The 13,338-nt window shown below is 42.5% G+C and overlaps 1 protein-coding gene across 16 annotated transcripts in view; it reads right to left on the bottom strand.

Annotated features, from left to right (window-relative positions):
* Positions 1 to 895: 895 nt before the first annotated feature.
* The window catches only part of NFIA (nuclear factor I A), a 359,996-nt gene continuing 347,553 nt past the window's right edge, over positions 896 to 13,338 (bottom strand). For all 16 annotated transcript variants that reach the window (XM_040610608.1, XM_040610609.1, XM_040610615.1 and 13 more), the window contains one exon: positions 896 to 8,150. In XM_040610608.1, the coding sequence (XP_040466542.1) occupies positions 8,133 to 8,150 (18 nt within the window). In that variant the 3' untranslated portion in view covers positions 896 to 8,132. The remainder of the gene's footprint in view (positions 8,151 to 13,338) is intronic.

Genomic DNA, 13,338 nt, shown 5'->3' with positions numbered 1-13,338 from the left:
GAGGTGTGAGAAAGGAAATAGCAGTGGTTTATGAGTGTCAGGCAACCCCTTGTTAGAAAACACTCATTTCCCCCCAAATAAAATGGAAGAGCTGGCGCTGCCCTGGGAAGCGCTGGGCGCTGCGATGGTCCCGTTCTCCAATCCCCCACGGCCATGCAGCAGAGTGGCACCGGCCCTCGCCTCTCATCAGCCCCAGTGCTGGCTTTGAAGTAGAAAACAGGCAGAATGGCTTAAATGCAAAAAATTCCTTTCTGCAAATATCAATTTCCGCATGTATCTTTTAAGAAAAAGGTGTTGCAGAGTGAAAGACTTTGAAGAAAACTTTAAAGGTTGCAAAGAAACCTGTTTTTTCTGGTCCCGCACCTACAGAAGCCTGGCAGAGCAGCGCAGCACAGCCGGGCTGCAAGGCCAGCGGCAACAGCGACGGCCAAAACGTGACTGACATCTGGTACTGGGGCTCTTGAGAAACGGGGTAATATTTTTAAAGTTTAGCTACATTTAAAGATATATTGCAGCATTTGAAGAATTAATTAATCTCCTCAGACTTTACTAGATGTGCTTCGTGTCCTTACTTTGGATGATTTAACCTGCAGAGGTTCGCTGAAGATTAATCTGTTATCGTGCGAGGAACGGTTTTGTGCCGACGGGACAGTGACAGCACGGGGAAGCACAGCCGATGTGATGCCAGTGGCTCGATTTAACCAAATAGCCCCGTGATTTGGGAGGACGCTGCTGCTGGGGAACGGCCAAACCTTCCCAGGTCAGAGGGCTGGCACCGGTGCCGCGCACCCGGAGAGGTCAATGCCGTGACCAGCGCTGATGCCCGCGGTCCTACAGCTGCTCACCGCACCCCCGTCCCCCGTCCCCAGCTGAAAGTAAATAACAACACAGCCTGTTAGCATTAGCAATTTTTTATTTTCCTTTTTTGTTGCATAGGAAATGCAGTACTTGCTTCCAGTAATTGTATTGTAATGTGAGAAGGTGGTAGCACTAATGGTTGAATACAAGAGTTAAACTAATCCACACCAGCTCAAAAAACCTGCGGAGACTTAGTTGAATAAGAATGGATGCCCACAGTGATTCTCAACCAATTACAATTTTTTTCACAGAACACAGTAAAACTAAAATGGTAACTATGAGAGTCAATACAAGTATACTAGAGGCACGAGGGGCCTGACTCATAAAAAAAAATGAACACGACATGGTATTAACACGGGTGTCAAGTGAATTTGCAGCAGATCTTTCACACGGCCGGTGGAAATTTTAGCGCCCTGAATTTCAAATTGACGCTGAGGGACTTGGCTGGGCCAGTCTCAGGCAGTGGGGCAGGGCTAGGTCAGAGCTCGGCTGCGCGGAGAAACCGCACAGCCAGCCAAAATGGAGATTTCTCCTTGATTGTATTTCCAAAGCAAAGAATTTCACAGACCTTTCCCCAAGGCAGCAGTCGCAGCCGGGCGCAGGGCGCCGGCAACAAGAACAAGCAGCGGCGGCGGATGCCAAGCCGGGCACTCTCTTCCTACCATGCTCCGTCTAGAAACTCATCTTCTTTTTGTCTTCCACGCCCCCCCCCTCCCCATATTAATTTGTGGATGCAGATAAAAGGGGGGGATTTCACCCAACACAATTGTTTTTGTTCATGCTTGAGCATAGAAGATTAACTAAGTGGAAAATAGTCTTCCCTAAAAAAAAAAAAGCATACAAAGTACAAAAAGTTCACATTGTGTACGAGTGTTTGCCTTTGCAAAGGTTTTCTCTAGAGCTCAGAGGTAGCGATCTAGCGTGGTTTTTTTCTGGTACGGACAAGATTCTCTTTTGTAATCGAGCAGCCTCGTACCACCATGTTACAAACCCCTGGCATCGGCCAAAGTGCGGCACGGAGTCCGGCCTCTCCCCTGTCTCCCCCTTTTCTCCTGCCAGGCTGCACGTCTGGGGTGTCGGAGCATGGTCCTGCACTGCCTCGCCTGCTCCGTGGCCCCTTCCCATCGACTCCTGTTCTCCGGTGGGGTTAGGGGAGGCGGAGAGGGGAAGGGGAGGGAGAGGAAAGCCAGCAGGCGCGCGTGCTGAGGAAAGCGGGGCTCGCCAAAGCGTGCGCTTGGAAAGAAAGCCATCCTCAATTTGGACGAGAAAAGCCCACCAGCCTCCCGTGTTAATAGCAAAGGAGCTTTTATGAATCGGGCCCAAAGTTTGTACAGAGTTTGTCTGAAGAAAAATATTGCAACTGTGCATGAAACTAAACAACCACATGAGGTTTTTTTTTTCTTTTTTTCTTTTTTTTTTTTTTTTTAAAGGGATTTTCTTTCTATATGAGGAAGTCTGGTGTGAAGAAGGGTCAAGCATGGGTACCTGGTTAACCGCTGCCCATTAAGAAATCTCTCGCAATGTGAGCTCAATCTCATTTGTGGGTTTAAAGGACTGTCCCTTAAATTTGAACTTTATGCATCTGTTCTTCAGAGCAAGCTCTCTGAATTCTTAGGGTAGCTTTTCGAGACGAAAATCTTACCAGGCACGGATTTCTGGTCTCAAACACCATGTCCTGCCCTCTAGGAAAAAGAAAAGAAAAAAAAAAAAAAGGAAAAAAAAAAGAAAAAAAAGAAAAAAAACCCAAAACACAAGTAATACTGAATTTAAGTAAATGTATACCTCCAAAATACTGAAAACACCCCAAATCAAGAAAAGACAGAATTTGCGTTCTCAGTGAAATATCTTTAAACCTATCTGACAAGAACCAAGTCAGAAAAAAAGACTAACATAACTTTGAGTAATATTCATACAGCTACTAAGCATTATGGAATAGCATGCATTAATATTGTACGGTTATTTTACATCACCTATATCAGAAGGTTCTGACAGACAGCGAAGGCTACCGGTGTAGAAAAATCTTACTTCAGAAGAGCAATATAATACAGATTTCACAGGCACTACATTTTAATATATCAGGTATTATGCTGGTTTTCTTATAATTCTTTCTGTCCTAAAGCTGGCATTATAACAATGACCGAAAAGGCAAGGATCGAAGTAAACGGAAAGTAGATACCAAAGTTGATATATTCTTTTCTTTTTTTTTTTTTCAGATAGATTAGTGCATAGTTTTCATGCAGATAAACACTGCTATGCATTTACATTGTTGGAAAGCAGAGTGAATTGAGCCCAAGTTGTCACATTTTTGTAAATCATTTTGCCAGCCTGTAATAGCACCATGTAATGGATTTGCATTAAACATTAAATTGATTTCAGAATTGGTGACACAGTATTCACTACAGTTAAGTGCTATGGAATAGCTTCAATGTTACCTGCTATATATCAAAGCAATTTTCATCCCACTGCTTTTTTATTGGAAAAAATAAAAGGAAAATGTACTCGATACTAATTAGACTATTGCGCAGCCTTGGACTTGATGATGGCATAGCTGGGTTTACTGTCAAACAGTAATACATGCATTGACTTCAAGACAAAATTGGCATTGTAAGCTTGATTTAATGAAAATCCTGCCTAGCAGGCAGTGTTAACTTCACAAGACCTGCCTCTGACAGACCTCATGAGGTTTATTTTGTTATTTATTTATTGTTTAGGTGCCATTGAAGCTCTCCTTACATTGTCATGCCGGTTATGGTTTTAATTTTGTTCGATGGAGGCCTTCTACCAAAAAAAAAAAAAAAAGATATTTCCAGAGACACAATGCAAAGTACAATATTAACTGACATTCTTAAAAAAAAAAAAATTCACCACAAGGAAAAAAAAACTGTTTTAGGCTATGTATCTGGGTTTTTTTGTATTTTTGTACAGCAAATATTTTATAACACTGTTACTACAAAGCTGCAAATATACGGAACAAAGAGAACTAGAGAAAGAAAAAAAAAATGTTAGAGGGATTTTGCATATTCCTGTGGGCTGACTGAATACTGTGGAGTTGAGAAAACTTGGTGTTTCTTTTCCCCTTCGACCTTAAGGGGAGGGGGAACAAGCAACAGAGACAAAGTGTACCATGGCTGCCTAAACTTGAAGCCCGAAAGTTTTTATTATAAAGGAAGAAGAATAAATAATAATGGCATTGCTGGGGTGTGCGGCATGATGAAAGCAAGTGCCCTTGCTTGAAAAAAAAGAGGAAAAAAGAAAGGAATTAACTTGAGAAAAAGTCAATTCGCGCTAAGCCATTTCTAGGGCTTTAAATTTGGATGGGTGGGGGGGTGGATACAGGTCAGAGTATTTGTGCGTCTGACGCTTTCCGGAGAGAAGGAGACGGGAGAAAAAAGTTGTTCGCGTGACTCAAAAAGCACGACCAGAGCGACGCGGAGGGGAGCGGGGACGTAACGGGCCGCGGAGCCAGGGGCTGCGGCCGCTGGCCCGACTGCTGCCCGCTCCTGCCCGCTGCCTGCACACCCCCGGCGGGACCCTCCTGCTCGGCCCCCGCTCCTGCTTGCCTCGGAGGACTAAAACACTGTTTGTTCTCTACACCTGCACAGAACGGAACTGCTGTGTTTTCTGCGTGAGAGTAAGGTGAACGAAAATTTAATTTAGTGTGTAATACTTTACAACCCCTGTTGGTTAACACCCTTGACCGCCTACCTAATGTTTTAAAGCCTTTAAAACATTTTTTTTTCTCGCAATTCTGCTCAGAGTTCCCTAACTTTAGCGTCATCAAACTTAATATGACAAAATACCTTCAAAAATACAGCATACCTGTAATGTCCATTTACAATGGTTCTTCAGTAGCCTATACTTCTCAAGCATAGGAATATGCTATACCATTGAGAGAAGAAAAATAACTGTATTTAAATACATACAAAAAGGAAACAGGAAAGTTTTTAACTTAAATCCAGTTCCCAAAGGAAAAAAAAAAAAAAAAAAAAGCAATTCTATGAACGCTGCCTTTATAACGAACAATCAGAAATTCCACTAAGCTAATTTGACAGAAATTTTTCCTCATTTAAACAACATTACAAAAGTCCTGCATTATAAAATAGGGTAGAATAAATCAGTGTAATCAATAAAACTATACAACATACAAATTACATATCTTCTGAGTGGGCAGTTTAATTCTCTCTCTTTGCAGCCATGACTACAACATGCTCACTAAAAACAACTAACTGCCCAAACTATTGCTTAGTTTGTTTTGTTTAAAAAAGGGTGCAATTTTATTGTATATACAACCAATTTACTGGTAATACCTTGTCTCATAGCAAGGTTCTGACAAAATGTTTGTCTAGGCTTTTTTCCCTTCACTGTGAAGCACTGAAAGCTGCTATTTTTTTTTTAGTGCACATATGTCTTAATAAAGTAATGCCCAGCTAAGTGCTATAGGGAAGGCAAAGGATGCTGGCTAGAGGATGTGATACCATATACTAACAATCACACAATACAATAGAGCAAAATGACTACTCAACCACTTATCAGACACATATGAAAATCCAAAACATTTTATTTTTTCCTTAAATAGAGAATAACCAGTAAACAATTTTCAGAACTTGGAAGTTTAAAAACGTGCATATAAAAATGGGCATTATATACTTTTATTGAATGTGGATTGATTGCAGTCTGCTAATAAAAATGGGTGTGGGATCTGAAGAAAAAGGAAGTTTTTTTTTTTTAAGGCTTGCTTGTGAAAGGAACAGTTGTAAAACAAAAATTGCTTGAAGCAGGGTTCAGCTTAGTGCTTCACAGTTTGACTGCTTCTCTAAGAAGAGCCCTTCCTGCATGTGCATTCAAAATCACAAAAGTACAAAGACAAACACCTAAAACACACTGCGTCAAGTGCAGCACCAACTTTGGTCAAATAAAAAAAAATTAAAAGAAAAATTAATAATTGCTAAGCTTTTCTACATGATATAAGCAGGTATTGCATATTTTCATATATCTGGGAGAAAACAAAACAAAAAGGAAGACTCCAAATAAAATGTAAAATGCAGCAACATCCAAAAATACTGATAATCTAGCATCTACAGATCTCAGAATAGCACTGCCACTGACCATACAGGACAATAAACACTACTCCTATCTGCGGAACAACTAACATCCTATTTAATTCTAGATGTTGAAACTGACAATGGCTGACATAAAAGTCACATTTACAAAAAGTGTCTCCAAATGCTTGACTAGGGAAAAACCCCTTTCAATATAGGAACATGTGCAACAATTCCACAAATAATCGCTATCCAGGGCAAGGCACATTGATATGGAATTTTTTTTTTTGTTTCGTGCAAATTAAGAAAACAAAACAAAACATTGTTTCAGGGAAAAGATGAGGAGCAAAGTGTCTTCCCAAGAATTTCAGTTACTTGATTGTATAGGACAGTAGTAGAAACCCTTCTGAAGGGTCGAACAAACATAGTTTAAAGGCAAGTGCCTGGAATAGGGATTACAATATTGTGTCTTAATGCACTCTACTTTACCCTACATTAACTATATAAAAATTAGTTACTAACACTAGAACATGCAGAGACTTTCTCTGATTAGCTGGACTCGCCAACCAGAACGTATATATATGTATAGTATAGGAAACCTTCTTAAAGTTGCATGTGAAGCAAAGGGGTGCTCCGCTGTCTGATAGAAAAAATCACTTGCACTCTTTTTTTTTTCTTTTTTTTTTCCTTTTTTTTGTACATAAGATACAGGACGTTTGGGGTCCAAACTTTTTTTGTTTTTGTTTTTTGTTGTTTTTTTGTTGTTTTTTTTTTGTTTTTTTTCTTTTTTTCTTCTTCAGCAAGTGCCCTTGCTTTGAACTGGCATAAGTTGTAAGATCAGCATCATTCGTTTCTGTAATGTTTTCTTCGCAGTCCAGAAAAATGTACCAGTTCAGGGACACGAAGGTGTTTTACTTTCTGGACTGTTCTCTCTTTATTCCCAAGGTGTTTGAGAACTGATAAACCCTATATTGCCGGAAACACGTAAAATTTGTCAGAATTGGCATAATCCATTATAGTGACTTTTAGCTTATAAAATTAACAGATATTATGATTTCATTTTAGTTATGTGCTTTGATAACAGAAAATGATTAATTAGCATTTAATGTAGTTAACATATTGTGGTAAAAGCACCATTAGATTTGTTTTTTTTTTTTTTTAATTTTCCTTCAGTTTTAAAGGGATACAAGTTCAACAATAAAAAACATAAAAAGCAAAAATAGCTCCCCTTTTTCTTGCAAGGCTGTTTTTTACCCCAATAATTTAGAGTCCTGGGGTGGAAGGACTTGGAAAACAAAAATAGAATTTTCAACAATCTCTATCTTACAAAGATATTTAGCTATCCAATGAAATTGCACTTTACTCAATTCAAAATTAGATTGTTTTGATTGATTCCTGTCAGTTTCTGTCAAAACAGACCAACTTCCCCATTTCTGCGTGAATTTTTGTGTAATTGTTGAAAATTGTTGAAAAATGTTTTTTTTTAAATGTAAGTGCAGCATTTCAAACTTTTTTTCTTTTTTTTTTCTTTTTTTTTTAGTGAATAGTAGTAGTTCGATGTTTTAGATCGCTCTGCAATTGAGTGGAAAAAAATTGTTGACAATGCTCTTATGGTTCATGTTACGTATCTAAGTGCCGACTGTAAAAAAAAAAAAAAAAAAAACTCAACAAAAAAAAAACCTGCAATTTTTTTTTTCCGATATGTTACAGAAAAACATGCTCTATGTCTGTCCGGTAAGTTATATATTGCAGAATTCCGCTACTACAAAAGTTATAGTTTAAGTGTGTTTCATGATTTCTCAAGAAGTCTCACACCTGTATGGGAAAAATCGATGAGGATACTGTAAAACAGTTAGGCTCCATATGGAAAGTGTGTTACAACAGCGAGTTGGTAAGCAGCAGCAGAGGCTAGTTCTACTCAGTGTCACCTAACGCTTACACTACCAATGAAACACTTCAAAAGTTATGAAGCCCAACCATTTCCAGCACCATATGAGAAATTACAACAGTCCTAAGTTGTCTAAAAAAAAAAAAAAATAAAATCTTGAAAAAGTTACGGCCTTTGCCATTCAACCATAACGTTTGCCATTTCCATGTACTAGTTTGCTGTCGGTGTCTGCTCGCCTCCCCTTCCGCCGATGTGAAGTCGCTGCGCTGCGTTGCTGCTGCTTCCGTGTTACAGAGGTGGGAAGGGGTCTGGTGGTCTGTCCGGTGGGTGGTGGGAAGCGGAGACTTTTATCCCAGGTACCAGGACTGCAAAAGAGAGAGGAGAAGCATCAGTCCCGCTGCCCACTTTCACTGCTTCCCGAAGGGCTCCGGGCATTGCCGCCAGCCTCCACCGCCAAGAGGGGGGCTAATTGAGACTGTGACGAATTGACCTAATTACAAAGCTTAATTAAAAATACTGTACAAATCAATATTTTTTTTTTTTTTCATCGACAGTCGCTGGACATAGCTACAGATGAACGCGGGGGTCATGTCACGTTACAAGTTATCAATCTTTTTAATAGATTATGGCTTGAAGATCCCTCCAGTTCACTTTTGTCTAATCCCCTGAAAAGGCGATACACATTCGCCTCTCTGTGCCATTTATCACCCTGCAGTCGGGGTTTTCTTGGGTATTTAGGCATGTGCCAGCATAAGCATCTGTTGCTTTATACTGCCCTGCTTCAACTGTCTCGCTGGAACAGATGCACAGAAATTCAACAACAGGGCTGTTTTCTTAGGAGAAATGGGGATCGCTAGAGAAAAGCCGGGATAAAGTAAATCTGGGGGAAAGTGGATCAGCGAAAGTGTCCTGCATCTCTGGCCATACTTGTGTTTCAAAACAAAACGTGGACCTCAAATAATAGCTTTTCTTTGGGAAAATCTTTTTTTCCTCTCTCTTTTTTTTCCTTCCCCCAAAGGGAAGGAATTCCCTGGGAATTCAGCTCCACAACAATACCGTCCTTAACCCACCCGTGCAGATGCCCAGAGCACAGAAAGCAATTTTGCTCCTTGATAGGAAAATAAACACTGTCGGAAAGCTGGAGTGGGCTTTGCTGGAGTCGGGGCAGTGCCACCGCACCGGGGAGACCCGGCTCGGCCCCAGTGAGGTCAGACCAACCTGAACCCGGGATGAATAAGAGCAGTGTTAGGCCCTGGGACTGTACGCGCAGGGGGATGCTACTTGGCAATGACATATTGCTGTGGGAATACACCAACAAGCGGCAACTATTTAGCCTGAAGTGAAGTAGTACAACAAGAAAGATTCAGGTATTAAAGTGCTGCTGCTGATACCCCACGTTTTTACTTCGGCTCCCGCAATATATGAGGTGCATATGTGTGCACGTATAAACTGACGACAAGTTTTACCAAGTTTTTCCTCCGTTCCTTTTCAGCGTCTGACGTGATTGATAGCATAATCAACCTGGGGAGGATTTATGAACATTTACAGAAGACTCTGAGGCAAGTTTCATGTGGGACTCGGAGATTATGTGGTCTTGCCATGGAGGTAGGAACCGGTAAAATAAATAGCACGATTGGAGAAGTTGTCCTGCTTCCAATACACCTCATTAACTAACTCTTCCTCTGCTCACCCTTCTGAATACAAACACACTGGTCCCGTATCGGCTTCATCTATTGCCTACAGATTTTATATTTAGACTTACGCAGGCCTCAATTAAACCAAATAGTTCTCATATGTAAAGTTCATAAACAGAGAAAAGTTCTGGCAGGAGTTGTGAAGTGGTGCCAAGTCCCGTTGCCCCCCCTGATCGCAGGGCCCTACTGATTTTAGGCGGGCGCAGGCTGTGGAGCGCGGGCCGTGCCAGCAGCACCTCCAACCACCGCCAGCTCCCAACTCTTCCGAACTTTGCTGGCTCGTCCCTTACGCTTGTCATTGGAGTGTGACAAGTCTTTGGTCGGGCTGGGAAGTGTGGAAGTGCCCAGCAGGGAGTACAGGGGTTAAAATTTCAGAGCCGATGGTTCAAATCTATATCGCAGATGTCCAATTGGCTCCCCTCGCTGCCGGCCCGGCCACATGGCCCGCCGGCCGGGATGGCGGGAGCTGCTCGGGCCTCGCCACTCCTCTTTAGCTTCAAAAGCAGATTAAAAAAAAAAAAAAAAAAAAGGCAGGAAAAAAAGGCAAAAAGCGAGCAAGCTGAGGGTGCGGAGGTGGGGCTGCTCCCGGCGGCGCTCCCCCAGGGCCGGGGCGGCAGCGGGGCTCCCCCCGGGCTCCCCTCGGTCCATCGCCGTCCGCTCGTCGGTCCGTCCCCCGCCGCACCGCGCTCCTTCACGCATCTTGCTATTCAGCCTGTGCCTTGCAGACAAGGTTACCCCAGAGCGGCTCTGTAATCCTTCACTGAAATAGGCTTTATTGATTGCTCTGGTCTATTGTTCCCTTTTCAAGTCCCCCAAGTTCAAGTTCATCCTGGTGTTACATCATGTCTCGTTGCTAGGGGCAACCAGACAGCCCCAGACGTGACTATCATTAGCAAGAGCCGCGCTGCGCCCTCCCACCGCCCGCCAGCCGCTCTGACGTAGCAGCCCCGCTGCAAACACATTGAAGTATTTATTCTGCCTAATTTATGACCTCCACAGCAAGAGAGACCCCCACTCCAAAAACCAACACTGTTGTATATTTAATTAATCTGTCTTTCTCTGGCACTTGGGAAAGTTAGACAAAGGTCTAATTATTGTGTGTCGCTCCCCACACTTTTCTTTTTGGGGTGACTATTTGCATGGGAAAAGAAACGGCGAGGCTGGGCGTGAGTCCCCTCCCTCCAAAACACCTTTTTTTTCTCCCCTGCCCTATTGACATTTCATGAAATACTTTAGCTGCTTAAGGGAATTAGAAAAAAAAAATCTGATGTGAATGTAACTCCTTCTGAGTTGGTATTCAGTAACACAAATCAACTCATGACATGTTTAAATTTAAATGCTAACCACACACTCTGCGAGTTACTTTAAAGGTTAGTTTTTAATCAATAGAAGTTGCTGACTCCGGAGTTTTTAGCGGCGCAGTGCAGCTCTGGGGCCTTTGTCTAGCGTTGGGCTTTCAAACTTTTTTTTTTTTTCTTGAGATGATTTTAGCAATGATTTGCAGACACAGAGTGCTATTGTGCTCCTGAGTAGCAACATGTCAATAAAGGAGTAGAGTTACCATGCACTAGGGTGTCAATATGACTCCTGCAGACACTGCTCGGCCTTAATACCAATGAAAAACTTAATTAACCCTTACAGGATTGACCCAAACCGCACGGCTATTTTTTAAACTTCCATACCGGGGCTCTGGATCGCCTTTACTAAAAAGCTGCTTTTACAGGATCCGAACTCGGAGCACCTCGCAAACAGCTGCATCCCGCTTCGCCTGCTCCTGCAAGCCCACTTGGATGAGATGTTTTATGGGCTGAGGCAGCAGAACAGCGAGACAGAGAGCGCATTTACCCATCAGATCCCACCAGCACCACTCTCAGGATACCGTTTTAATTTAGAGCGTCTTACAGCTGAAATGCACACACAGAATGATCCTCCTTTTCTACTAATCATTTTAATATTAAGATCTCATATCCCCCTCAAGCCTCCCATACACGTCTAAGTCTTCCCGGATTAGGTCTGAAGAGCACTATTGTCCTTCTGAAGCACCTGTGAAACTTCTCTGCAAGGGAAGAGGAGACCTCCGCGAGTCAAATGAAAACGTCTGGGAAGCTTATTACACATTTGGAGTTTTGATAGTTAGGATCTGTCAAGTTTTTCTGCACGATCAGGGGGCTTAGAGGGGAAAAAAGAAGCCCGTATCCCTACGTTCAGATGGCTGAAGTATTTTGCGCCTTCTTTCAGAGCACTGCTCGACGTGGTGCAGGCTGTCCTCTTGCATCTACCCACCTTACCCATTTTATCCTCTCACATTCTGTAACCTATCTGACTGCACCCAGACAGAGAACAGCATATTGCCTTTCTTAATTTAAAATCACCATTTAAATCGCGCGCACTATCACAATACGGTCAGGACGATATTATCTCTGCACGTTTCATAAAAGAGGCAGTATTTTATTTCCCCTCTGTTTAGTTTGCAGTACTATTCTCCCAGCCAGTTTAGAGCTAAATGAACCCACTGGAGCTAAAGGTCCTACTCAGTGCGATTACTGCCACACAGTTGTCGGTGCCTCTATGGGTCTGTATTGTCCTGCCCAGCATCTTGCTGTCCTTCCCCAGCGCTCAAGGTGAAACATCAGAAAGAATTCTGCAGTCCAGTACGAGATCTTTGCTTCCCTTTCTCCAGTCAAATGAAGAAGTAATCTCATCAGGTTGAAAAGTGCTGACTAAGGATTTAATAAAGTGCCTGCAGATGTGTGTCATCTCTAAGGTATTCAACTCATGTAATGCAAAACAGTTCCACACCGAATGTGCTTATAAAATTCCATTTAACCATTGCAGAGCTCTATTTTACTGTTCTCGGAGGAGTATTATCACACTTTTTTTTTTCCCCCTAATTTACAGCACCATGAAAGTTGAAACTCTGTGCTGCCAGTATCTGAGAATCCTCACAGTAGTAAGGTTTTATGAACCATAAACAATATCTACTTGACTGAATCCTAAACAGGAAGTCTGAAATGGCAATTATGTTTCTTTGATAGCGCAAGTCTATTTGTTTCTTATGCTCTTCTGGAGATAGCAGAGACACACAAAAATCCTCAAGCCACTTCTGACAATCGGGCCCTTTGTATGGGAAGAACAGCAAGAAAACACTCCGCGATTCAGGATATTTAAAAGGAAAAAAGCTGAAAGTGCCTCACTGACTCCGGTAGCAGTTTCTGCCTGCGTCAGGAACCCAGAACAGGCCCATTGTTTATTAAAATCTTCTTAAACCAGCCTTCCTGCACAACGTGTTTCACCCCCGGCTCCCAAGCCTAACTAAGCACCGCTCACATGTTTTAAACCAGAAAGACAATCAAATGCAAACACGTTACATTTACTCCTACCTGCACATCTCCTGCCCTAACAATAGGACCTTTCACCTCGCAGAAAAAGCGAGGGTTGTAAAGCAGCCCTATCTGTTTTTCAAATTAAAAAGTTAAACAAAAGTCCTCAAGGGCAAAGTTTAACGCTGCGGAAGGAGGTTGTTAATGTGGAATCCAGAACTGGGTGTGACAGTTGGCTTATTTCTCCAGGCGATGTAGGTTATTTAAGGACATTCACACATTTGAAATTCTGACAAACTCCACACATAGGAGCTTTTGCTTCACCTAATCCACTTAGGGCTAAGACCTGGTCTGTACTAGCCTTTTTCTTTAGGTTTCAGCCTGGTTCCGCTGCTTGGTGGTGGGACGGGTTGGTGCCATCGGGACTTCAAACGTGGCTGCCGCACTGCTGCGGCCGTTGCTGCCCCGGGCACAGCTCTGCTTGCAGGAAGCTATCGCTGCACAGGCCCGGGCGGGAAAATACACCTTTGATAAGAGCC

The sequence above is a fragment of the Falco naumanni genome, chromosome 11 (genome assembly GCF_017639655.2).
Source record: "Falco naumanni isolate bFalNau1 chromosome 11, bFalNau1.pat, whole genome shotgun sequence".
NCBI classification, from domain to species: Eukaryota; Metazoa; Chordata; class Aves; order Falconiformes; family Falconidae; genus Falco; species Falco naumanni.
Note: the sequence above shows the minus strand (reverse complement) of the source record. Positions and strands in the feature narration are given on the sequence as shown.